Source organism: Pararge aegeria, chromosome 15 (assembly GCF_905163445.1).
Source record: "Pararge aegeria chromosome 15, ilParAegt1.1, whole genome shotgun sequence".
NCBI classification, from domain to species: domain Eukaryota; kingdom Metazoa; phylum Arthropoda; class Insecta; order Lepidoptera; family Nymphalidae; genus Pararge; species Pararge aegeria.
In genome coordinates, this window is record NC_053194.1 from 4,486,368 (window position 1) to 4,513,297 (window position 26,930).

Below are 26,930 nucleotides of genomic sequence, written 5' to 3' on the forward strand. Positions count from 1 at the left end.
AAGATAAAAATTGTACGCATATGAATCTGTTGTATTGCATTTAAAACATATTTTATGAGCCATATTATGATTATATTTCATATTAGGTACCAACAAAGGTATATGATATGCCACCTTGAGAGCGCAATGCAGTGTTGTAAAATTCGTATAAATCCATCACTACCATTTTAATTCTGTTATTTAATTATAATTTTGATTTGATATAATTGAATTTTTTATTAATTTATTTTTGACAGATATTTTCAAAATTTATTTTAATTGCATTTTATTTGATTTTGTAACTATTTAATAGATATATAATGTTAAATGTTTATGCTATACAGTTAAGTGCAAATACCAGACAAGACAAAAGCTCCTTTAATCTTCAACAGCAAAACTAAGAAAGAAAAGCCATGACACAATTTAAATTCTTTTTGAAAAGCCACTCAAGGAAGTACGTGACTAGGATTATAAAATTGTCTTAGAACTTTAAACACTAATGACCCCGGGGGTCAATTATTCTTTGACTAGTGACTTAGCCCAAAAGGCTTGTTTGCCCGGAATAAAAGAAACCAACGATTTTTTTTCTACTTAATTTTAGCTACGATCTACGATCTCACCTGGTTGTAAGTGAGGACTTGTACGATGCATCAACAATCCTTTCAAAGAGACACGTCTTTACGAAAATTCACCTCTTTTCGCCATTTAATTATTTACGCCTTTAAATTATTAATATTCAATAGAATATCAATATCGGTAATTTTTCCAGAATACGAATAAGTTCATTTCTGTAATTTTTAATTGAATCTTGACAATATAACCGTCTTAGAAATATTTTCTTGTCGATATTTCTTTCCATTATTGTCACGTCAAAAGTAATTTAAGTTAAACCAGAAAACGGAAAAAAGTTAAACCTATGAGTACGAAACTCACTAGTTTAAAATGCAAAAAAATGAGGTATGATCGATTCATAGGAACCGTTTGAATTAAGTTTTTTTTTATTGATTTATAATTAATCACACTGGGTTTAATATAACGGCCATACCACTAACAGGTTAGGTTAAGTTAGGGTACCGCTACCATCTTAGGCCGCATCATCACTTATCACCAGAGATTGTAGTAAAGGGCTAACTTGTAGGGGTTTAAGAAAACGTAGGTACTCGTGATACGACAATATGCAAAGTATACTGTATAACAATTTTCTCGTAAAAACGGTCATATCAAACATTATCTCGCAGACTTTCATTTCTGACACAATAGTGTCGGGGCGGTGAGTGCAAACAATGAAATTATGATTGGCGCAAGATGTAGCAGATACGGGTAGAGGCGCCCACGTCTGCGGTGTCGGGTCTCTGCAGGGATATAGGTCGCATGTCCTTTGACGTATCTATTTGTTTTCATTAGAAAATCGTAGATAGGTTTATTCAACAAGACAATGAATTTTTACGTCACAAAAAATATTAAAGGCCATTTTATTTATGGACGCCAATAAAATGATTTCAGCGAGCAGAAGAAGAAGAGTCAGTGACAATTGACTCGTGTTGTAAAAGAACATTAAATATTTATAAGTACATTACATACATTATATGTTGTTTTATGCTGATCGTTAGCTAATTAAAATATATTTTTTTATGTTTATTTAAATTCACTATTATGATAACGCTGCGCTATTGAAGCGGTGACAGCCCAGTGGGCAGTGGCGTGCATACAGGGTATGCACATTGCATGCAGATGATATAAAATGGAGAAAAACTACAGCCCCGATTCATTAAAAACGTAAGGGTAGGTATTGTGCGAGATATAAATAGCCTACCTTTAAGTTTTATAACTCTTACTGTGGATTTACTCTACTCTATATCATCTGCATACCCTGTGCAGTACGGCCGCTGCGAGTGGGTAGGACTTCTACTTAAATTTTTGAGCGGCGAGTTCGATTCCCAGCAAGCGCCTCTAACTTTTCTTAGTTATGTGCATTTTTAACAAATAAAATATCACTTGCTTCAACGGTGAAGGAAAACATCTGCATGCCTAAGAGTTCTCCATAATGTTTTCAAAGGTGTGTGGAGTCCACCAATCCGCACTGGGCCAGCGCGGTGGACTTTACTCCTTCTCATTGTGGGAGGAGATCCGTGCTTATAGCGGACCGGCAATGGATTTATGTGGTGAGGAAAATGATTAAAATAAAAATGAAATATTAATTTACACTATACGAAGGCTCCTTAAGTAAATATAGATTATTTTAATTTGCAATTAAGACTTCTAACATTCGGCGCACTATAGTTTTTTGTATTTCAAATGCTTTTTATAGAGAGATTAATCATAAATCCATAAGATATCATAAGCCATGAAGGTATATTGATCCATTGTATACCTTCATGGCTCATGAATATACCTAAATACTCGTAGTTTATGAGGTACGAAGGTATATTTATTGTAATGGAGGACTTAATTAATAAATTCTCAGATTCTAAAAGGAAATAAACGCTCAAGACTATTTGCTCAGAGACGCGCGATTATAGTGTCTATTTTACGATTTAAATGTCGCAGGATGAGATCACGGTCAAGTCGAATAAAAAAATAAAATTGCTCATCCAATCACATCCATGACGTCACAAACAACATCAAACAACAGTATTAGAGCAAAGAACGTGAATACAAGAATTTATGATTAGCACACGAAACGTGACGAATAAGCGCCTAGACATTTTTGTTAGCCAATATTCGAGGGCACGATTTAGGTCATTACTTTCGCACTTAATATGAAATACCATTCTAGGATTATCTATACTAATATTATAAAGAGGAAAGATTTTTTTGTTTGTTTGTAGTTACCCTTTTTTGTTTGTGACCGATTCTATTAATTATCACGAATTATAATTTATTTCCCCGGCTAAGTTTGTTGTGGGCTTCTTCTTAGACCAGGACGCGTTTGGAACCCTCGTAGCTGTAGTTTTAAGTTTACGAATTTGGTTATCGCCATCATCTCACTACCCTGTTTTTCTCATGTAATGTATGCATCAAAAGTGCCACCTACTTGAATAAAGATATTTTTGACTTTGACTTAGACAATTTTTAAAAAATTGCAATAATGTAACTGAGAGTAGCAAAATTTTGCCATTAAAATTCATAATATGGTGTGCGTTGCGAAAACTATTGATGATACATAAAATTAATGTACTACATGATTAAAGTACTCATTATTACCTACAAAAGCCTTGTGTGGGAATATATCTATCTAATATAGTTAAGTCGCAATAGCAGCTTTTGTGTTCTAAAATTGTATTAGTGCGCCGGTAGAAACGAAACAGTAGTATCCCAGTATTAATTCTTATTCAAATAAATAGCTTTATCAAGGGTATTTATGTAGTAGTAAGATACTTTTTATTTCATTCCAATCGGACATTTAATTTAGAAGTTATCGCGAGTTTAAAAAAGTTAAAGACTAAACCTAAGTTATTTTTAGAAATACACTGAATAAGTTATTTTTAAAACCTCCCCCGATTTTTACAAGAATACTTAATTAAAAATATGATTTAAAAACTTTAGAAACTGTGTTAGGGTTGAAATAACACAAGTCAATAAGCTAATGCTGTCTAAAAGGATCAACGTGGTAGAAATACGATCGTATATTCTTTAGGTTCTTGTGGTCAGCATTTAGAATTTGGTTCTCTTTAAAATTCTCAGTACAAACGCGGAGATAGAAAATTGGCAGTGTTGTGGTTGAAACCTGTGCTTGGAACCGGAAAGCATTCGATCCTTGTTATTATTGATTAAGGCCCAACAGCCTGCATTGGAATGGTGGGTTTATGATCTATAACCCTCTTCCCTATACGTGAGCAAGCCTATGCGCAGCAGTGGAACATTAATATATTGAAGTTTTACTTTTTTTAATACTTTGTAACTTCTGAAGGAAGTTGTACGAAAACAGCTGTTAAATTTTTGTTTACGAGTACATTTAATTTACATAAATAAAATTCAGCCCCAACAAAATTGTATACTTCAAGTTAAATAACATTACTAAGTTCAGTTTACGGCTTTTGGTTTTACCGTCCTAAACATTGTGGCCAGCTCCATTACAGTTTTATGGGCGTTTATCTCATCCCTTTAACAGATCTAAGAGATTTGTTCGATTGAGTGTACGATTTACATCCTCGCTCGTTAATAATCTAAGTGGGTTAGATTAATTGGTATGATTTAAATAGAAAACCGTAAGGGTGTTTAACACGAGTGTCATTTACATCTAGACGCAGTTTACACATTTAATGACAGTGCACGTTTTGACAGTTTCGTCGGTGTTGTTTTGCTGTTACGAAGTTTTTGGTATGAAAATGTAAAGGGATTTACGAGAGGCTCCAAATATCGTCGAAATTGCTCGACCGATATGGCCACCCGCTAGATAGTATATACAGTGGCGTGCATAAAGGGTATGCACAGGGTATGCAGATGATACAAAATGAAGAAAATCCCCAGTACGAGTTATAAATACTTAAGGGTAGGCTTTTTATAACTCTTACCCTATTATATGCCTATCCCTAAGTTTTTAATAACTCGTACTAGAGATTTTCTTCATTTTATATCATCTGCATTCCCTTTGCATACCCTCTATGCACGCCACTGAGTATATACCAAATAAAACATGTCAAGACATGACAGAGCTCGACCGGGGAAGTAGTACCGCAATGCTCATTTCTGCCGCCAAGCAGCATCCAATGGCGTGATTGCCGGTGTTATAACAGGCACATAAGCTTACCTACGCCTCATTGATGGACACAGGGCGGCCCGTTGCAGGACGGGATCATTGCTTCATCCGATGGTTTCCCACTAACCATAAGCCGGGAATCCAACCGGCAACTTTCCTTTTAATTCTAATTCTAAAATAATTTTAAATGACATTGTGAGATAACAAAAAAAAAACACCCGGCCAAGTTTGTAGTGGGCTTCTTCTTAGACCAGGACGCGTTTGAAACCTTCGTAGCTTTAGTTTTATGTTTACGAAAGTGGTTATCGCCATCATCTCACTACCGTGTAATTCTTATGTACGCATCAAAAGTGCCACCTATGGGCCGGGCCTACTTGAATAAATATATTTTTGACTTAGACTTTGACTTTGATTCCACAGCACACCTCTGTGGCAAAGGGGTCTTCCAAGACTAGAACTTAAACCTATTGTTTTTTAGCTTTACTTTAGAATGGAAATCATGTAATTAATCAAGTTCGTAATTAGTAGGCTTTCCGTTTGTGAAGTGGCATCTATTAATGTGATTCGGGAAAACCAATTTAAATAATTAATTATCTACATATTTCAAGTTACTTAAGTTATACGGATCCCGTAATCGAATCACAATTTTTTTGCGTTCTACAACCGGATAAGTACTCGTTATACTGATATGTACTGAGAGTACCGTTGGTACTCCAGGAGTAATAGTAGAAAAGTAAAAATTACTTAACACAAATCCCTTCTCTTAATGATCTTAAAAAGTAGCTTTCTTTAACAAACAATATTTAATGAAGATTCATCCAGTTACAGATTTTTTATACCTAACTAAATGTATTTAATTTGATACCTACTGCTAAATATTGTACTGTTATATGCATATTGTTCATAAAGAACACCCCTCAATTTTAAATTATTACGTAAAAAAATTACATAAAATCTCGTTTTATAGTTAATAATGTGTTTTTATTGCACACAAACGGTGTAATCTGTCCGGTATGCGTCACTGGCTCCGCTTATTTACCCCGGGGTGAAGGTTTAGTGGGCATAAACTGTAAGTCCCAATATAAGTGATCACTTTCAAACAACTCACGCGGTAATAAAAACTAGGAATGTTATTGAATAAATTTAGACTTGTAGACTGAATACAAGTATACCTACTGACGACCCGTAGTACGATAGTAAGAGGTCCCGGGTTTGATCCCGACGGAGGCAATTTAGGAATTTATAATTTCTGAATTTTCTCTGGTCTGGTCTGGTGGGAGACTTTGGCCGTAGCTAGTTACCACCCTGCTGACAAAGACGTGCCGCTAAGCTACTTAGTGTTCTGGTGCGATGACGCGTATAAACCTATTAGGGGTATAACTACCATACTCCCTAACAGGTTAGCCCGCTATCATCTTAGACTGACGGCCGATTGGCGCAGTTCGCAGCGACCCTGCTTTCTGAGTCCGTGGCCGTGGGTTCGATTCCCACAACTGGAAAATGTTTGTGTGATGAGCATGAATGTTTTTCAGTATCTGGGTGTTTAATATTCTAAGTATTTATGTATATTATTCATGAAAATATTCATCAGTCATCTTAGTGCCCATAACACAAGCTCCGCTTACTTTAAGGCTAGGTGTCGATGTGTGTATTGTCGTAGTATTTTTTTTTTAAACTGCCTCATCACCAGTGGCGTGCATAGAGGGTATGCATAGGGTATGCAGATGATATAAAATGAAGGAAATCTCCAGTACGAGTAATAAAAAACTTAAGGATAGGCAGTCTTACAGAGTTATAAAAAGCCTACCCTTAAGTATTTATAACTCGTACTGGAGGTTTTCTTCATTTTATATCATCTGCATACCCTCTATGCACGCCACTGCTCATCACTTACTACCGGGTGCGATTGCAGTCAAGGGCTAACTTGTAGTGGAATAAAAAAGAATACGTTTAGGCTTAAAACTATATCCACCATGTATATCAATATCGTTGATCTTAGCGATATCCGATGTCCATGCCCTCAGATGTTCCTTTCTTTCACCGCACCAAGTAAAAGCTTTGTACAAAGTATGAAAGGCAAATGTGAAATGTGAACACAGTGTTATATTGTCAGCGCAAAAGCGGATGCACTTATCCTTTGTTTTCGCTTGCGATAAGCCGATAACATCGACGATACAAGACATGCATGATTTATATACTTATGCTTATATTGGAAAATGTACTTGAGTTTAAATTTTATTCTTCGCAGTCTCGGTTACATACCTACACGAAAAGGCGAGTAAAGGATAAGAGTCCCAAGGTCGATAAAGCTTTAACACTAAACAAGTGAGATACTGTTACCATCTTTTCAGTTAAAAGTAATTACAACGCTACCCCCTTTTACCGAATTGTGCCAGTTACTCCACCGAACAAAACACTCTCAACGAGAATAGCGCAAGTGGCCGGTTGTAAAAATATATGCCAATAAAAACATATCCTAGAGTTGGACACAAACTGCGCAAACCCCACTTAGCGTGAATAAAGAGCAAGAGTAATAAGTTATTCAAAAAACGTAGATGCTTTATCTCGCTCTAGCTAATTTCTTGCAGTCTTGGCTGCATACCTTCTCATTAATGTCGTAAAACGCGAGTCCCTTACTCGCGTTTTACGACATTAAGGTCATAAAGGTCGTAAGCTGGACAAAAAAAAACAATAGTTATATATAATAATAATCCGCAAGGAATAAATTTCTTTATCTAGAATCAATAGGACACACGGAATCGTATCAATTGAAACGTATAGATAATTTTAAGCTTTACGTTTTGAAAAACACACACCCACTGTTGAGATGAGAAAGCGGGGCGATAAGTTGTTTTTATTGCTAGAAAAAAATATTTCATATAAGCGTAAGGTGTGGTATACGTTTATATTAATCTACACTGGTATCGCACGAACAAAATCCATCCATCTTAACTCCGAAGCGTTCTAAAAATCTTACGATATTTAACGGTTAATGGGCAAACTGAAGAAGCGGTGACAGCCTAGTGGTTAGAACTATGGCTTCAATTACAGAGCGACCCAGTTTGAACCCTGGCACGCACCTCGGAACTTTTCGAAGTTTTGTTCAACTCAATATCACTTGCTTTCTGCACGCTTAAGGTAAACATCGTGAGGAAACATACATGACTGATCCATAAATTTTTGTCGGCGTGTTAAGTCGACCAAACCTAACTTGGCCAGCGTAGTGGTACGATCTATATACCCTTCTCATCCCTTAATTCGGGGAGAAGACCCTTTGACCTTTTGTGGGTCAGTAACGGGTTGATAATGACATAGATGATAATAACGCGCATGTAAGTATAGAAGGCAGGGACATGTTTGACGCTGCTAGCACCATTAAGGTGCTTGCCACGTCCGGCTCGTATGATTATGCCTAAAGTTAAAGTGGAAGTCTGTTCCAGTGACACCAGTGGTAATAAAAAAAAGTGCCTAAGTATATCTTAAATAAGAAAAGTTTGAAGGTAAGACTTAAATTTAATTTAATTAATTGATTAAAACTAGCAACTATTCTGGCGATATATATGCATGAAGATGTGTGAAAAAACCAAGTTAGAGAAAGGGAATGTCTTACGATCGAAGTACAATGGACGTAAATGGATATCGCCCACAGCCCAGACAGATATCAGATACGAATCAATGAACTTTTAACGTGAAGCGGTAAGTATAAATGCGCCGATTTTACTGGTCTTTTGTAGTAAAAGAAATAAAACAACAGTTCACATTATCGCCGAATAAACAAAACTGCACCGTTTATTTTAACTATCTCTCTGGCATGGCGATTATTTGCCGGTTTCATGCTGAGATTATCCCATAATTTTAGCATGCAACTTATAAATAAAGAATACTTTTCCTCTAATATAATAATAAAAAAAATAAAAAAATATACTTCGACAATACACACATCACCATCTAGCCCCAAAGTAAGCGTAGCTTGTGTTATGGGTACTAAGATGACTGATGAATATTTTTATGAATAATATACATAAATACTTATAATATACAGAAAAACACCCAGACACTGAAAAACATTCATGTTCATCACAGAAACATGTTCCAGTCGTGGGAATCGAACCAACGGCCATGGACTCAGAATCCCAGGCCCAGTTCCGCACCTCTAACATTTCTAAGTTATGTGCGTTTTAAGTAATAAAAATATCATTTGCTCCAACGGTGAAGGAAAACATCGTGAGGAAACCTGCATGCCTGAGAGTCTCACACACCTTTGAGAACATTATTTAATGTTGTTAAATATGTGGAGACCATTATTCCGCACTGTACCAGCCTGATGAACTACGGCCTAAACCCCATCTAATTGGGGCAAGTAACCCGTGGCCTGTAGTGGGCCGGTAATGGGTTGATATGATGATAATGATGGTGAAGATACCCCTCTTCGTTGCAGTGGTATTGTATGAGGAGACTTAGGGAATCTACCACCGCTTCTTACGACCTGCTCAAACTAATTATTGAAGGCCAAAGGCGACTTAGGGAGTCTATCACCGCTTCTTAAGACCTGCTCAAACTTATTATTGAAGGCCAAAATTATAATTATATATTAAAGCGAAAAATATGGCATAATCAAAAAAAATATTTCAGATATAAATAATATAATTTATAATCAAAAACATTATTCTTTTAAAATCTTATGGCAGGATCAGGTCAATGGGCAGGTCGGAACCGCGACACCAGGGCCCCAAGTCTGCTATTTTACAAGATTTGTCATTATGACACCATTCCATTGCAATCCAATTATCATTGTGCCCAAAGTCGGTAGTCTACTAAATTCACAATGGTCTTACAATTGGATTGTAATTGGATGATAATTGCATTGTGGTAGAAAGGGAATCAGTGTTGCCATTTGGTCAAACTGTGTTTGAGAAGTAAAATTAAAAAAACTACCATTAATTAATAATGTCCAATTAAGCGAATTTTTGATTAGAAATATTTTTAAATGTTATTAATTTGTGTTCTAAAGACGAACTTTGTATCACATTTGGTAAAACAATCGAAGGAACCCAAAAAAACAAATATTTTGTGTGCCAAATTTTGTCAAAAATAATTATATTTAATCTGTAACTGTCGAATTGACATTAAATTTCATTGACGTTATTTTGTGCTAGTGAAAATATATAAATTATAATCAAAACAAACAAAATGCTCCTCATCGAGCAAACTTCGTCGCTGCTTTTGGAGAGTTACACAGATCAGCCTGGACACTGCAGCTGTACCAATAACGGACGTTGCCCGGCGAAGCGACATTGGGTTGCGTACCTACGCTCAAATTTTATAAATAAATTCCCACTGAAGAGCGAAAGTAAGTAATGCAATCTTGTACTGTTTAAGCATGATATGAAGTCTAAGTAGGTATCAAATTGGTGCGTTTCCAACAGTATCTCTGGTAATTTAATTAAAAAAAACACAAATATGGGGAGTAATCAAAAATTTAATAAAATTCTTAAATTCTTTATTCATGTACGCTTATCACAGGTGCTAATGAACTTGTACTTATCATGGTGGTGCTAACTACATTTTTTAACTTAAAACTAAAGCTAGGAGGTTTTCATTCCATTCTATTTTCTTTTAAATATTTTTATCTTTTATTAACTTGTGGACCCATTTAAGGTATTGCACAAATTGTGACCAGCATCCCTGTAACAGAGTAAAAAATTGTTGTAGAATAATTAAAAACAATAGATTAATAGGACAAAACACTATGTTTAACCCTTGGAACACATATACTCATAATATATGCCTTTGTCCACAGTCTTTTGACAAGAGCCTGCTGCAGTGCCCAACCTTCAAGCAGACCCTGGTTTACTCGTTGAAGTCTCTGTGAACCAAGTCCTTATGTGATAGAGCTTTCCGACTCGGCTCTAATCGTGAACAAAGTGATTTGCTGTTATCAGTTGAAGAATTCTGTCCTCTATCTATAAGGAACTTCATCAGATAAAATAAATAATTCTTGGAATGAATATAAAAAGGGTAACAATAAAGGTTTGGATTTCAAAATGAAATTATATCCTCCTGCTTTTATTGGAAGCCAGCTGAAGAGTCTTCATTTTTTACATGTATTCATTTGTAAACTAAATTACTGTAAATAAAAATCATTGTTCAGTGTCTTATCTTTATTAACTTGTATTATTTGTCTCCTCATAGATTTATAAAAATAATTTTAATAACACACAAAAGTTAAATGCCTCTTGCAGAAGAATTGCTTTAATTGTGTTGTGGCTTTTATATTGTGCCAAACACAACATGCATTTGCAATCTTGCCAGCAGTGCAATTGTTTAGAGCAAGTATGCATTATAATGCATACTTGCTCTAAACAATTACCAGAAAAAGATATTTGGAAATAAAACACTTGACCATCAAACTATGTACATGATTTACTACAGTTTTCAATCTAGGAGACCCTAACATGCTATCTAAAGCATTTTATTTACTTTACCTGAAACATTCTTCCAATATACTTTTACAGCGCTCTACTGTATTGCATACAGTCACAAGTTTCATGCATAGAGTAGTGTGGTATATCTCCCCTCTATAGTATTTAAGTTGTGGTCATCATAGTTTTCCACAGAGGAAAAACTCACCTGAAAATCCAACCAATATTAACCTTGACGATTAAAAATCTATATTGGAATGAATTAAAAAAACCTAAAATAAGTAATACCTAAAAAAAACCTCATGCCCTATTATCATTTAATGGAGTTAAGTGTTGGCTGAGTGGGTGACTCTGCCACACATTGGAGTTAAGAGCAGAGCCTGGGTTGCAGGCACAATATATTTAAATCTGCGTCACAGATTGTTAAATAAATTGAAGATTATTGGCTAGATATATCACATAATATTAAAATATGAGTTAAATATTAAAGTTACTATTATAACAGTTAGGGAATGGAATACCTTAGTGTTATAATATTGCCTTTCATGAACAATTGGCCTTATTATTGCCACATGTGTCCCATCTATGATATCTGAAGTATTTTTTTTCATAGAAGCTGAAAAAGCATTCTTCTTGGTAAAGTACTCAGCATATAACTGGTAAAATATAATTTCTTCCTTCACCCATCACTCCACTTCAGCATCCTTATCACTCTGGACATTTAAAACTTTTTATTAAATTTGGTGTTAAGCACCTCCGTTATTTGTCCCACAGCTCTTGAGGCACTGATCTGAGAAACATTGTGGGGGGCTCTCTGCCCAATCGTTAATCGTTTTTTTAGAGCCAGATGCATAAAATGCTAGTGCTACCAGTAACTGCAACAGAAATACCAGCATTACAGCCATGCCATCATAACTTATTCTGAGATATAGGTACTATACTTAATTAAAAAGCAACGAAAATTAAAGTTGTTTTCTTACCGTGGTTTGGGAATGCCTAAGTGGAGCGAGCTCCCACACTTGACTCATTACAGTCTGCTTCCCAAGCAACTCCTTTTTTTATAAATTCCGCATCGGGAATATCCTAAAGTAGTCTACATTGTTTCTTAGCAAGCTGCGGGCTCGACGGCGCCTGCTACGCTTAATCAAATGGTATTGAAGAACATCAATAGTCTTAGCCAACTTAAAAATATTCCACCTTAATCTTAATATTATGATCTCACACTTCACAATTTAATTGTAATCAACAATAATATTGCTAAAACGCAATGACTGCAGAATTGCGTCTCAATGGTCTCACAATGATCAATAGAACTGTCAAAATATTAGCAGACTACCAATTCGTGCGATCATTGAATTGTCATTGTGCAGCAGACTAGCAAATGTTCATTGAAGTGTCAGTGGTTTTCCATTGGAAAATCATAATGACACCATAATGACACCATTGTGTTAGCAGACTACCAAATATGCCAAAATTGACAATTATGAAGTCACTGATCGATCACTGAAACACAATTGTAATAGCAGACTTGGGGCCCAGATGTTTCACAGTATACCGGCACAAAAATTTTCCTGTTTTATACTATTATTTTTTTATTTCGCGGAAACGATTGTTTTTTTTCACAACATAATATATAAATAACATGGCATTGTTATCTCAATGGTAAATAGATTTCGTTGTAAAAATAAGTTAATCAATAAAAATGAGTGCAATATTCTCGGCATTGTTGAATGTCGCGAACATTTTCTGCGACCTATGACACAAGATAACATGTGTGATAAACATTTATTTCTTCTTCAAACTTAGTATCGTAAAAGAAAATAGAACATGTCGTGTGTACCGACATACGTTTCATTTTAATTTTAGATACACATGAATACAATTATAAATTTGATACTTTTTTGTGTATTGTGGTCTTTTCCGGATAGGTACATATTACAACACACGTTTTGGTGTAAGAATTTATTTATTTACAAAACTTTTATCCCGTTTTCCGTACTAAACATGCTTCATCAACCAAAGGTTGCCTGTAGGAGACTTCAAGCGATAAGGCCGATTTTCCGCATATATTTACCTTTTGTTTTGTTCAATTTGTTTTTTTCTTTTCTGTATCTGCAATAAAGACTTTCTATCTTAATCTATCTTTACAGTAACTAGAATTAGTTCCTGCGATTTACTCAGGTAGAGATACTTCGAGTAATTTGGGATGTGTCTTTCTGTGGCACTAAGCAGCTTAGGTCTTGGCATAATATATATGCTTCTGTCAATTACGATCTATTCTGGAAGTCTATACTTATTTCTGTGAAGTTACATTACACTGTGATGCAAAATACATATGATTCTAAAACGTCACGTAGTCGGCACAATAAACAGTAATAACAAGTAGAGTATATTTTTTTAAATATTGAATATTTCACAAACTATCGAGTTAAACAAATATAAGTACAAAAGTTGTAAGTTTTAATGTAAAAAACTACAGGCCGAGAGCGTTCTGGTATTTTTTATTTACCCCTGTAAATAACACCGTATTTCTGTAGCTGTATAATTTACGCCATTGCTTGCTGGAAAAGATAGCTATAAGACAGCCAAATTGTTTAACGCTGTGTTGCGTGAGCTTTTCTGTTTTTTTTAAATGTACCAATAATGTGTATCTACTCATTAATAAATTCGGCTTGACTAGTCTTGGCCTGACTCGGCCCGACTAACGGTGGCAAACTAGGGCCGCAGATGAATACCACCTTTTGCCCAAAGCCGTACTACAAAGCAATTTAGGGGTTTAGTCCGATGAGTACAACGGATTAAAGGTATGGAGCTAATAAACTGCGTCTTTCTCATCTTTATCTTTGGAATAGGCCATAGGTAGCTACCTACGTCTAATCAGTTGAGATGCTTATCTTGTCATTTTAAAATATCATATTGATCAATAATCATGATTGCGTAGTTAAAATAAAAAGTCAAACTAATTCTAATAGTTATTAAGTTTCACATGGACAAAGTTTGGGGAAACTACTAGCATTAAATAGGTATATATTATGCACATATATAATTGTAAAGACTTGGTAATTTCTGTTTATTTGCAAAGTTTCCCGCACAGAAGCTTTTGTTTGTTGGAATAGGACAGTCGTGCAAAATGTTTGGGATACTCGTTATAGGAATTTTATTTGTTTTGGTGAGTAGGATTTGTATGAATATCGTACCAATTTTTAAACAAACAAAAGCGTATCCATTCAATTGATTTTGTTTATTTTTTACTGTATAAACTAAATTGACTACTAACTTAACAAAAATAAAATAAATAGCTACCAAATGAGGAATACCAGACCACTTTATTGTACACAATAATGTATAATAAAGGTCATATTCTCCCCTCAGCAGTCGCCATGCAAGCAAGCTAAGAAAAATTTGACTTTTTTTTAATATGAGAAAAGTATGCTATAACTGTAGTTGTTGATGTAAAGTCAATATCTTTTAAGGATTTGGAACTAGTAAAAACTGCATATGGATAAATGCCAATGCTTCACATTTCAGAGAGTCAACGGAGATTTCTTGGCTCAAGAGCGGACCAGAGGAGCTACTCTCGTAAGTACTGCTAATCTTAACCGCTTGTGAGTGTACTTAATTTTATAGATAGGTTACTAATCCGCAACGTAAGTTCTCCAATCATGACGCTTTAGGTCTTTTATAAAGTGATCAATTAACAGAGAACCTTGTTGGACATAGGTCTTTTGTATGGAGTTCCAAAATCAAGACAAGACGCTGGGCCACTTGATTCCAGTGGCTCCCAATGACTCGTTTGATGTCGTATGTCCACCTTGTTAGGGGCCGACCTACGCTGCGTTGTGAGGATTTCGATTTTCGGATGGACACTTGCCGCTAACCATCAGAGGGGTTGCTACGGCGTCACCGGGGGAGTGAGGCGAGCGCGAAAGCTCGCCATGAGAAGAGCCCCAGGGCTCGACGACATCGGGGGGAGAGTGGGAGACGTCGACCCGAGGGTGCCTCCTGCGAGGGCATGGACGTCGGCTCGGTTCGACATTAATCTGAGTGTTTCGCGTTGCGAGGTCTCCATTCCAGCACCTTATATCTGCGCATCCGCTGCTGATTTACTTCAGTTGGACGAGCTAAGACCTAGCTTAGATTGTGCTTCACACTTTCACCATAAAAATCACATTTTCACCATAATTTTCAACCTTTAACCACCCCACTATAGAGTACAGGGCTAGTCTCAGAATGAGAGCGGTTACAAGCGTAGTACACGTTGGCCAAGTTCGGATTGGTTGAACTACCAGGCATGCAGGTATTCTCACCATGTTTTACTTTCACCTTCAAAGCCAGTTTATTTAAATTTCTTGAATAAAACCGCCTATAACTCCGGAAAGTTGGAGGTGCGTGCCGGGAGCCGAACTTAATCCATCCAAAGTAGAAGCAATATTTTGTTTGCCCTTCCTCATAATTTTCTGCACCGATTAGTTTATAATATGTGGTACCTAACTCGTTTGTTCGTCTTACAGAAACCGATATCAGCATGCTGCGATATTCCGGAACTCGGTGATCCAGAGCCTCTTCGTGAATGTTCTAATCCTAAGCTATCGGGACCGGTAAGTAAACATGTTTATATAACCTACGTTCTCGGAAAGTACTTTTATGTTTTTCTGAAACGAGGTAGGAAGTACTGCAAGAGCGGAAAGTTCAGTGTTTATAAAAAAAAACACCAACTGTTCTCCATTATCATCATCACATCAACACATTACCAGCCTACTGCAGAGCACGGGTCACCTCCCACAATGGGAAGAGCCTAAGGTCCACCACGCTGGCCTAGTGCAGATTGGTGGACTTCACACACATTTGAGAACCTTATGCAGAACGCTTATCATTGTAAACCTGCAATTACACCGGCAACTACGCCCTTCAGACCGAGTAATGCTTCTTGGCGGCAGAAATAAGCATGGTTGTGGTGCTTCCCCGGACGAGTACGTATACTACAAAAACCTGTACCAAATACTACTATTATATTTTATATTCCTACTTACTCGCTTCTGCCGTGGCTTCAATAGCTTTTTAGTATTTTTTGTCAATAATTTCCAGTTGTTCGTTTTAAAAATCTTATTATTCCATTCCTCGGCAAGAGTACCTATTTGATATTTTTTTGGTATCACTATGACCTTACTAGAAATAGCACACTGCACAAAGCTACATAAGTGCCTGTAATAGGCCAACGTAAATAAATAAATTTGGAATTTGCATTTTGAATTTTGAATCTGGAACGGCCTCTCCGCACTGGTAAACGAAGCGTTAGTCAGCGTATCAAACGACTCGCTTGGAGCCGATGGAAACTTGCGGACGGGGACCGTGGAGTTTGGAGTTCCAAAGCACCTATTTTCAGCAATGGACGTCGATCGGTTGAAGATGATGATGATCATGACCTTATTTGCACACCTGAAACGTATAAAATATCATGGTGATCGGTTAATTCGTTAAGGAATGGAAGCCAAATAAATAAATAAACACATTCCCATGAAAGTAAAGTTTCTATTTATCCCCAGTGCAACGACGTGCAATGCGTGTTTGAAAAATCCGGCTTCCTAACAGACAAGCAATCTCTCAACAAAGAGGCTTACCGAGCCCATCTGAGAAAATGGCTGGAGGGGCACAAGGAGTGGTCGGACGCTATAGAGAAAGCCATCAAGGACTGTGTGGATAGAGACCTGAGGCAGTACTTGGATTATCCTTGCAGGGCGTACGATGTGTTTACATGCACTGGGATTGCTATGTTGAAGGTATGAGGCGTTGGTTTAAAGCTTCTCTGTCATTGAGACAGTGTCAATTTGTGCCGCCAAATTTGTCAGATTGATAATATATAAATAAATATACGACAATACACACATCGCCATCTAGCCCCAAAGTAAGCGTAGCTTGTGTTATGGGTGCTAGGATGGCTGATAGATATTTTTTATGGATAATATAAATCAATAGTTGTAATATACAGATAAACACCCAGACACTAAAAAACATTCATTTTCATCACACAAAGATTTTCCAGTTGCGGGAATCGAATCCACGGCCATGGATGATGATGTGTATAATGCAATTCGCGCGTAGCAATTTTAATATAGGGGATAATCTAAACCTTTCAACTTTAATACTGAAATCGAATGTCTCTTTAATTTGTGACGCAAACTTTAACAGTATAGACGTACAATTTTACGTCAAAAAAAAATGGCGCATACCTTCTTAAATGACATATATGACTGAGGACGCTGCTTATTTTCACTCCGTACATATTCTGAGAACTGGTCAGTTGTGAATGAAACGCGCACAAAAAGGATATTAAAAAAAACTTAATATTTTAGAGTCACGCACCAAAACTTATACAGAAAATAGAATACATAGCATAGCATTTAAAAACATCTTTTTTTCCCAGAAATGCCCGAAAGACGCTTGGAAATGTTAAAGACTACTTAACTTCTAAGACAATCTACTAATTATAATTATTATAGCTATTTATTTTCAACATGATATGTATATAATAAAGTAAATAAATCTTGCTTGTGCAAATACTGTTGATTGTTTTCATTTACTTTAAATCTATACATTATTAAGTTAACACGTTCCTCGCCATCCCTGAATGTATGTATTCCTCAACTCTCTGCTATACCAGAAACAGTGGCGCCCGGCCTAACAGTAGGTAGGACTAACATAGAAGTCGAAAAGCCGGGCTTGCGTTACAATATCTTTTAAATTTTGCTCGACTATTCCGAAATGCAACTGAAAATAATTAACACTTTATAGCAATGATGATAAAAACACAATGTTTTTACTTTTTCTCAATGATTTATGGACAAAAATACTCTTTTTCTACGTTACTGCAGGCACTACGTTACTCTGGCAGGTAGACTCTGTGGTAGGAACCAGCTTTTCTCTCTATATATATATATATATATATAAAAGGCAAAGGCGACCTGCCCGCCTGCCTGCCCGCCTGTCTACCTGCCTGCCAGCTCACCTGTCTACCCGCCTGCCTACACGCCTGTCTGCCCGCCTGTCTGACCACCTAACTGCCCGACTGTCTGCCTGCTTGCCCGCCTGACTAAGATGTGCATTGACATGGCAGCGGGAAAACCTGTTTATATAGAAGTTATATCAACTCATAATCCTAATTGAATTCTACGTGGTTTTAGATTGTTTATTTGTAACGCCTAACATCAAGTCGATACATCAATGCAATGCAAAGTTGTCACACAAGTGACAGAAGTATTCAAGGCTCGTACTTACACATCGCGAATCGTTGGTAAGGATATTATATCAGCTATGTGACATACATAAAACATTCGTTATCACTGAGTCCCACTTTCTTTCGATATAATTAGTTTATTAATTAATACATTTTGGGTGTTTATAAAGTCCCACTTTATTTGTCACTAGTAGTTAGTCGGGACTTTGTTCGCGTACACTCCTTGTACGCCTATATCTGACCCCTGAACTACCGCAGTGCAAAAAATATGTTGTTCTCTTACTCTATGAGAACCGAAACCATTCTCGTAGTATTGCCACAGCAAGCGTTCGTTTTTCCGGGATAAAAAGAAGCATATATGTGAAATTCTGAACGGGGGAACGATATCTATCTCTGTGCTAAATTAACCTCCATTGCGATTTAACATCCATCCAAACTTTCGAAGTTGCTTACCATAATAAAAATGCTTCATGATATGTTAGCAACAGACAGAAAACCTGCTGAATAAAAATCTGGATCGATGGCGGTAAAGCACGGTTTTTAACCGACTTCCATCAAAAAAGAGGAGGTTATCCCAAATCGTCTGTCTTTCTGGGAGGCTCCGGCCGTGGCTAGTTACCACCCTACCGACAAAGACGGCATTACTCCACTTACACACTTACTCGTAGTAGATAGTATTCTTTTTTGATTTATATATGGAAGTTTTAGTATGTATAACATTTATTTCAGACGTTGAATTTTTTTTGTTAAAATAATTTATATTTTGTATAACTCTGAGGTAAGCCAAACGTCCTTAAAAGTAAAAGTTCCGATAAAAAAATAGTTACTATCAATAGTTCAATGTACTATTGTTTTCTTACAGCACCAAGGCTAGACTCACACTTAACACTGAATCAACAAGCATGACGCTTTGAGGACATCCGACAATTACACACTTATTATGTCTGAACCTTGCTTTGGCGCATTCAAATGCAATTTGTTTGCTATTGAATTATATAAGCACCTTTAAGTTGTTTGTAACTGGATACTTTTAAAACCTATTACTTATGTAAGACTAGTACAAAGTAAGATTTATACAAAATAAGAATTCCTTTATATTTGGTTTGTTCTGCTCAAGAATACGATACTTACAATATAATATTTTATATCTAACATACATCGCGAAGCTGAAGTGGCAATGGGCGGGGTACATTGCTCGGAGAACGGTAAACGCAGCGTTGGTATACCCCTGACATGGACAGATGACATCAGACGGCACAGGCCGGCTGCATGTGACTCGTCTGTTCATCACCTGTCAAGATCCAAGCGGCGCAAAACCGTGGTATTTGCAACTCTTTACGAAAGACCTGCGTCCAGCAGTGGATATCAATCGGTTTATAAGATGTAGACTTACATATCTACACCACATCTCTCTCCTGCCTGTTATTTCTAGTGGAAGCATGATCAGCTATGGATCACGAGGGCTTCCGTTAGATTTCGTTTCATCATGGTTAAAAAGAAAATGTAAAAATATAAAAAAAAAGCTATTTTGAATTTTTGTGGAGTCCTGGCGTACTGATGAGCGCCTATCTTCTAATAAGAGGTCTTGAGTATGATCGTCGGTGGGGGCAATTCGGGAATTCATAATTCATTCATGCATTTGACGACCGACTGGCGCAGTGGGCAGCGACCCTGCTTTCTGAGTCCATGGCCGTGGGTTCGATTCCCACTACTGGTAAATGTTTGCGTGATGAGCATTAATGTTTTTTAGTTTCTGGGTGTATATATGTATATTCTAAGTATTTATGTGTATATTCATAACAAAATTCATCAGTCATCTTAGTACCCATAACACAAGCTACGCTTACTTTGGGGCTAGATGGCGATGCGTGTATTGGCGTAGTATATTTATTATATTATTATTTATTATTCGTCCGTGGCTAGTAACCACTGTGCCGCTAAGCGATTTAGCGATCCAGTACAATTTTGGGTAGAAATTGCGATTGTGGCTAGCTGATGATTTTAGACTGCATCCTGCCACCCCTCTTTTTAGCTCTATGCAAAATCGCACAAAGATCAGTTTGGCATGCATAAATAGCAAAAGTTTTTTTTAAATCACCACGTTTCCGTGGTGCAGTCCCGGGGTGAAAATAAGTGTTATGTCTATAAATAAGCAAACCATAAATCTCATAACTAAAAAAATAGACAAGCCTAAAAATAGAGCTGTCCTTTTCATAATGTTTCTGGTAGAAAAGGTTAGGCATGTTAATTCAGTTTCGTTGATAGGAATAGTTACAACAGAAATAATAGGATTTCTAATCTCTAGAATGCGAGACATACGTATTAAATGCGCCATATTTCATCCAGATCAGTGCAGAGGTTTAGCCAAACATGGTTAATTAACGAACAAACAGAAACATCCGCTATAATATTATTAGTATGGATGGCCTAAAAATATAACCCTTGCTACGCAAAACAAATTATCTTATTTTTGAACGCATCACTAATTAGTGTTTTTTTTTTTTATATTTTTTATTCCTTTTTTTATTTTGGTAATAAGGGCATTTTTGACGTAACATCGCAATTAATATAACATCTAATTAAGTTGCCTTGTCAAGTCATCAGGGTTAACGCCCGGGTTTCTTGATACCTTTTGCCCCTCAGCTACCATAACCGCTGCAAAAGCAAAGAATAGCAGGATCGCCAAGTACTAGGGGCTTAGAATGACGAGTACGAATAATTTACACCTATACTTATATATCACACACATATAAAATATGTTAGTGCAATTTAAATCGCATAAACTGCAGTGTTATCATTGGTATTATCACGAGACTCGCAATCGGAAGTGAGCAATGTGCATAATTAGCTCAAATAATTGGGTGTTTTTTTGTTAAGCTGTATATAAAATTGTGTTGTGAGTTGCAATGTTTATTATCATTTTAACACATCTTTGTCTTTTTTATGGTAGCTCTACCGTTTTATTTATATGCCAATATGTATAAATCTATTTATCTGGTATATAAAAACGATAAATTCTTGAAATTCAAATTCAAAATTCATTTAGGCCTACTTGAAGGCCTAATTAATAAGCACTTATGAAACGTCAAGTCTGTTTGTACTCTACCACCGGTTCGGAAGGCAGATTCCACTGAGAAGAGCCGGCAAGAAACTCAGCAGATTACTCTTTTCCAACATCATTTTAAAGTTTAACAATCTTTAGAAATTTTCTGTTTTGTGAGAGATGAGAGCGGAGTGGCCTGCTTCCAAGCAGCCTTGTCGTTTAGGAATTCATAAATCGTGTAGCAACCACGATTTATTAAATGTGTTTTAATATATTGTTTAAATTTAGGTAAAGGTAGATCTAATATTACCTTCGGTATCATGTTATAAAAGCATATACCCATCCCCACAAAGGATTCTGTTCTTTTTTTCGTGTATGAAGATATATATGTTATATTTAAAGCTGAAGAGTTCGTTTGTTTGATTACTTGAAAGCCATTGAAAAATTATTTCAGTATTGAGTCCCATTTGTCGAGGAAGACTATAGGATATATATCATCACGCTGAGACAATAGAAGCATAGGACCAATGAAGAATGTTTTAAAATCGGGGTTTTTTTCCCTTTTAACTGTTTCCGCTGCGTTAATTTTTAGTTGTATTTTTATTGTTGCACTACATTATTTTTATTCCCAGATATTTGAGCCCTAAGAAATACACACATTGCAAGCGTTAATAAATCCGAAACCGAAAGAATTTAATGTTATTTTTAATCAACATGCTTTGATTTTTCTGTTTCTTTTTTTTGGATAGTAATCCATGTCACTTTTCCTTTTATTTTATAACAAAGTAGTTCCCTTAAAAATAATTACTATCAATATGTTATTGTTGCTAGTTGCTAGTAATAATATGTAATTGTTGCTAGTTGCTAGTAATAATATGTAATTGTTGCTAGTTGCTAGTATTAATATGTAATTGCTGCTAGTTGCTAGTATTAATATGTAATTGTTGCTAGTTGCTAGTAATAATATGTAATTGTTGCTAGTTGCTAGTATTAATATGTAATTGTTGCTAGTTGCTAGTATTAATATGTAATTGTTGCTAGTTGCTAGTTGCTAGTATTAATATGTAATTGTTGCTAGTTGCTAGTAATAATATGTAAATGTTTCTTTGGTTTTAAAACCACTGACGTTATGAATGAGAGAGTAGGTTGTGCCTAGCAGTATAACGTTGTCGCTTCCATGTCATCAATTAGTAGAATTTCCGTCAATTATTATAGATTATAGTATCTTTTAAACATTCATATGATCCTTAAAAATAATCATCAACTATTATTATTACCAGCCCACTATAGGGCACGGGTCTCTCCCTCCAATGAGAAGGATTAAGGAAGCAGTCCACCACGCTAGCCTAGTGCGGACTAGCGGACTCCACACGCCTTTGAAAACATTGTGGAGAGTTCGCAAACATGCAGGTTTCCTCCCGATGCTTCCCATCACAGTTGAAGTAAGTGATATTTCAATTCCTTAAAACGCACGTAACTTAGAAAGTTAGAGGTGCGTGCTGGGATTCGAACTCGGCCAGACGAAAGTGTAGCCGAAGTGCTAACCACTAAGCTATCACTGCTTCTTCTTTATGGTGATCCCAAAAAAAATGTCTAAGTTAGTTTGTTGTATAATCGCCATCAGTGGCGTGCATAGGGTTTTTGACCAGGGTATGCATAAAGAAGGAAGATGCCATAAAATGGGAAAATCTTTCAAATTTATGAGCTATACAAAAAATTTAGGGTAGGCGGTGCTTTTGTGCATGTATGAAGTGCACGCCACTGATCGCCATCTAGCCCTAAAGTTAGTAGAATTTAAGTAATAGCTTAAGTTAATGTTGCTTATGATAGCATCGCCATTTTTTCCGCATTTGTCTTTCAAAATCCGCGCAACGGAGTTTTAGATTGACGTGGTTATTTGGATAGGCATAATCGAAATATTATAAAGCTTTTAAATTTTGTTTGGTTGAACGCGCTAATCTCAGAAAATGCTGTTTCGTTATTTTTTTTGATTGGTAGTAACAATTATGGCTATAATTGCTACGACCAATGGCTACTATCATTAATTAGAAATGTGGCAAAAACTGCAAAAAATATCATTTTTGAGAGATTCCTATGTGTGCGATGCGTGAACGGTAAACTTTACGCCAAACGACGGAAGTATATCGAAATTGTCTTTTGTTGTTGTTTCTTTAAAGTTCTATCTCAGTACCCATAACACAAGCTACGCTTACTTTGGGGCTAGATGGCGATTTGTGTATTGTCGTAGTATATTTATGTTATTCATACTTAGCCAGCATGTTGGACTACAGCCTAAACCCTTCTCATTCTAGGAGGTGAACCGTGCTCTGTCCTGGGATGGGGTTGTAAATGATGGTGCAAAAAAACGTTGAACCGATGTTGCTCCATTTTTGCATTTAAGCACGAGTATTATGTTACTAATTGTAGTATTGGATATAATATAGTATTGTGTCTATGTATTGTGCGAATACACGCACACCTTGGTGGCTTCCCGTCAGTACAATAGCCTGCAATAATTGCCGGCTATATAAAGCTGAGCCTACCATGTTACACCATCACTTTATTAGCGCTTTTCAGTCAATATCGACATTAAAAAATTCGCTAACGATGCTCGGAATTATCAGTTTTTCCCTACTTTTTATCAGTTTTCAAGTAAGTTATAAATAAGTAAATGTTAAAAATCGTATCTTTTTGCTTACCTTAGTGAAATAAAAAGTACACAAGATATATTTGTGGACTTTTTTTTTTTAATTTATATAAATTGCACTCTGTAGACTACTGGACAATTTTTTTTGAGACTTAACCTTTATGTTTCTATATATTTCAGGCTGTAACGTCCCAAATACCTGAGCATTGCAGGAGACCCCCTCCTGGAGTGGTAAGTGGCACTAGTTAATAGATACCAATTAATTAAATACTACTCTTTTTATTATTATGGAACATCACATATACTGGAATGTGAGAATGTGGAAACTCTTCAAGAGACTTATATCCAAAAGTAAGACGAACGTCAGTTCAAATGAGGCTAAATATAATCAACATATTCTTTAGCCTATTAAAGTTACTACTGGTTATAAGCTTCCTCATCTACGATAGAAGTTGTGATACGCTGTGGACTTGTCGAGCAGTAATTTATATTTGAAAATCTCTACAAGTTTATGTCATGTATGACATCAATCGGTTTTGCCATCGAACACCAAGTAAAAAAACACTTTTCCTTTTTATAAGCTGTGTAAAAAATTATGAGGTTCTCAATTGTTATGTTGTTACTTAGTTGTTTTATTTGATAGAAAAAACGCTAGAATATTTTCCCACAATAACTTTATCAAACTTAGTTGGTTTTTAACCGACTTCAATGACCATTTTGCCTTGTTATTCTGAAAGCACCTGCATAAAAAGATAGCAACTTAAGCAATGTGTACTATCATCAACCAATCAGCACTGGGCCAGCGTGGTGAATCTCGGCATAAAAACCCTTCTCACTTACCAAGGATACCCTTGCTTTGTAGTAGGTCGGTAAAGGGTCGATATGATGATGAACTATCATTGAATAGAATAGAATAGAATTTGTTTATTTACCAGAACAACACAAACAGACTTACATTGCTCTACAAATCACGTGAAAAACATAATTTTAAATATGAATAGCATAATAATTTGTTACAGTGCCATCTAGTATATAAATGGAAGACTAATATAACATTAATTTAATTATTTTACAATAAGTTTACAACTTATGTCAACAGACACCTTCTGATTGCTGCAAAATACCAAACGTTTTTACAAAGGAGGACCTTGAAGAATGTGGCGTTGAAGACCGTGAAACCAAAAAATCTCGAGGACCTCAAGATGTGAGCTCATTTTTTGGTGCTCTAATGACCTATCAAATCAGTATAATATTTATTAAATAAGTCAATTGTGGTGGTTAAGCAAAGTTAACTTAATTTGGTTACTGTATTCAGCGCAAATTTTTTCCCCGTGCCTTAGGTGGAACTAATAATGATCAGAGAACGACTATAATCGTAATACATGATGGCAGTCGTTCTCTGAGTTCTTATTTTTTGAATCAATCCTTCACCAACCACCTATTGGAGCAGCGAACAGCGCGGAGAGTCTAAGAACTTCAGTTCTCTCTTATAATAATAGCGACAATCTCGCACTTAAAGGGGACTCACACAAGGCCGCTTGTTGATAACCTAATTTTTTTAAATATTCATTAAAAAAGCACAGAATCCTCCTAGGCCCGTGATCATTCATGCCATTGTGAGCGCTCTGGGTTTATAATTGCGAGGTCTTGTTGATTATCTTTGGGAGTAGCAATTAGTAAATTTTAATCATTTCTGATTTTGGCACCTCGACTGTAAAATGCAATGTAACCGTACTTGATGCATAATATACTATTTCCATAGTCTCAAAATATTTAAGGGTTATTTTATTGCATAATATATCTGGGAAATATCTGCTGGCGGTAGCCACAGGTAGACTTGCTGTTTCAAAATTATCAAAAAACTAAGCTTGTATGATTTATGTTTTAGTGTTCGAAACACGTGTGTCTTTTGAAGAGGTACAACCTTATGAAGGATGATGAAACTGTTGACAGAGCAGCTATAGGCGATTTCCTTGATAAATATCGTACCGAGCATATCCAGTTCGAAGACGCTATAGCCAAAGCGAAAAAAAAGTGCCTAGAAGGAGATCTGCCTGGACCACCTCATATATGTGAACCAACCAAGCTAGGCTTATGCATTATGGTCGTAACCTTCCAAGTAAGTTTCTGGTCACATATTGGCGGTTATAAACTCGTCTCAGTTTGAAACATGAAAATGGATTCCTTATGGGATCAGGTCTTGTTTCGTGTGTATATCTGTCCTGATCCACTTTAATTATTGATATGAAATTTTTTTTCTAATCGTTTGCAATGTTCTTCTTTCCGATTATATTATTATTTTCTAAATAGTAACATATAGAACAAAAAAACATTACATTCAACAAATGTTATTTTTCATAATCTGAACACTCGCCTTTGTCTTTAAATTTCAATGGTATATTTTATTGAACGGCCATATTTTTATTTGTTTTCAGGAATGTCCGGTCATGGAGGATTCCGAAAACTGTAAGAAACTTAAGGATCACATGGATGAGTGCAAACAGTACTACCAATCTTAGATATCTCATACATGACAAGATAATCACACATAAATATGATTTATGATTATATTTATGCCATTTTCATTATAAGAACAATGATTGAACATTCAATTTAACAAAAGATGTACAACAAAAGATGTACGATAATGTAATAGCTTTTAATAAGTGTTCTTTCTTCGTATAATATATAAAAATAAATAATATTTGTTTTCTACTTATATGCTTCTTTTATTAACTGTACCATGTGTGTTACTGTACGTTAAATCGCTCATAAGGACAGCGCAGCTAATAAAAAAAGAAATTTAGTTAATTATAATCCTAAGTACGAAAAAAAATCTAGTTGGAAATTATTTGGAAATGTTTTTAAATAAGAGTAAAAAAATGCTCCCAAAAATGTTGCAAACAAAT

The 26,930-nt window shown here is 35.9% G+C and overlaps 2 protein-coding genes across 2 annotated transcripts; both read left to right on the forward strand.

Annotated features, from left to right (window-relative positions):
- Positions 1-14,174: 14,174 nt before the first annotated feature.
- On the forward strand, positions 14,175-17,659 carry LOC120630081. The gene is made up of 5 exons (XM_039899225.1): positions 14,175-14,269; positions 14,629-14,679; positions 15,612-15,698; positions 16,644-16,877; positions 17,522-17,659. Exons 1-5 carry the CDS (start codon positions 14,231-14,233, stop codon positions 17,549-17,551), a joined length of 441 nt encoding a protein of 146 aa, XP_039755159.1. The 5' UTR covers positions 14,175-14,230; the 3' UTR covers positions 17,552-17,659.
- Positions 17,660-23,945: 6,286 nt separating this feature from the next.
- Positions 23,946-26,677, forward strand: LOC120629906 (general odorant-binding protein 68-like). Its single transcript, XM_039898984.1, has 5 exons — positions 23,946-24,026; positions 24,202-24,252; positions 25,121-25,225; positions 25,910-26,140; positions 26,457-26,677. The coding sequence occupies exons 1-5, from the start codon at positions 23,982-23,984 to the stop codon at positions 26,538-26,540; spliced, it is 516 nt and encodes a 171-aa protein (XP_039754918.1). The 5' UTR covers positions 23,946-23,981; the 3' UTR covers positions 26,541-26,677.
- The last annotated feature ends 253 nt before the right edge of the window (positions 26,678-26,930 follow it).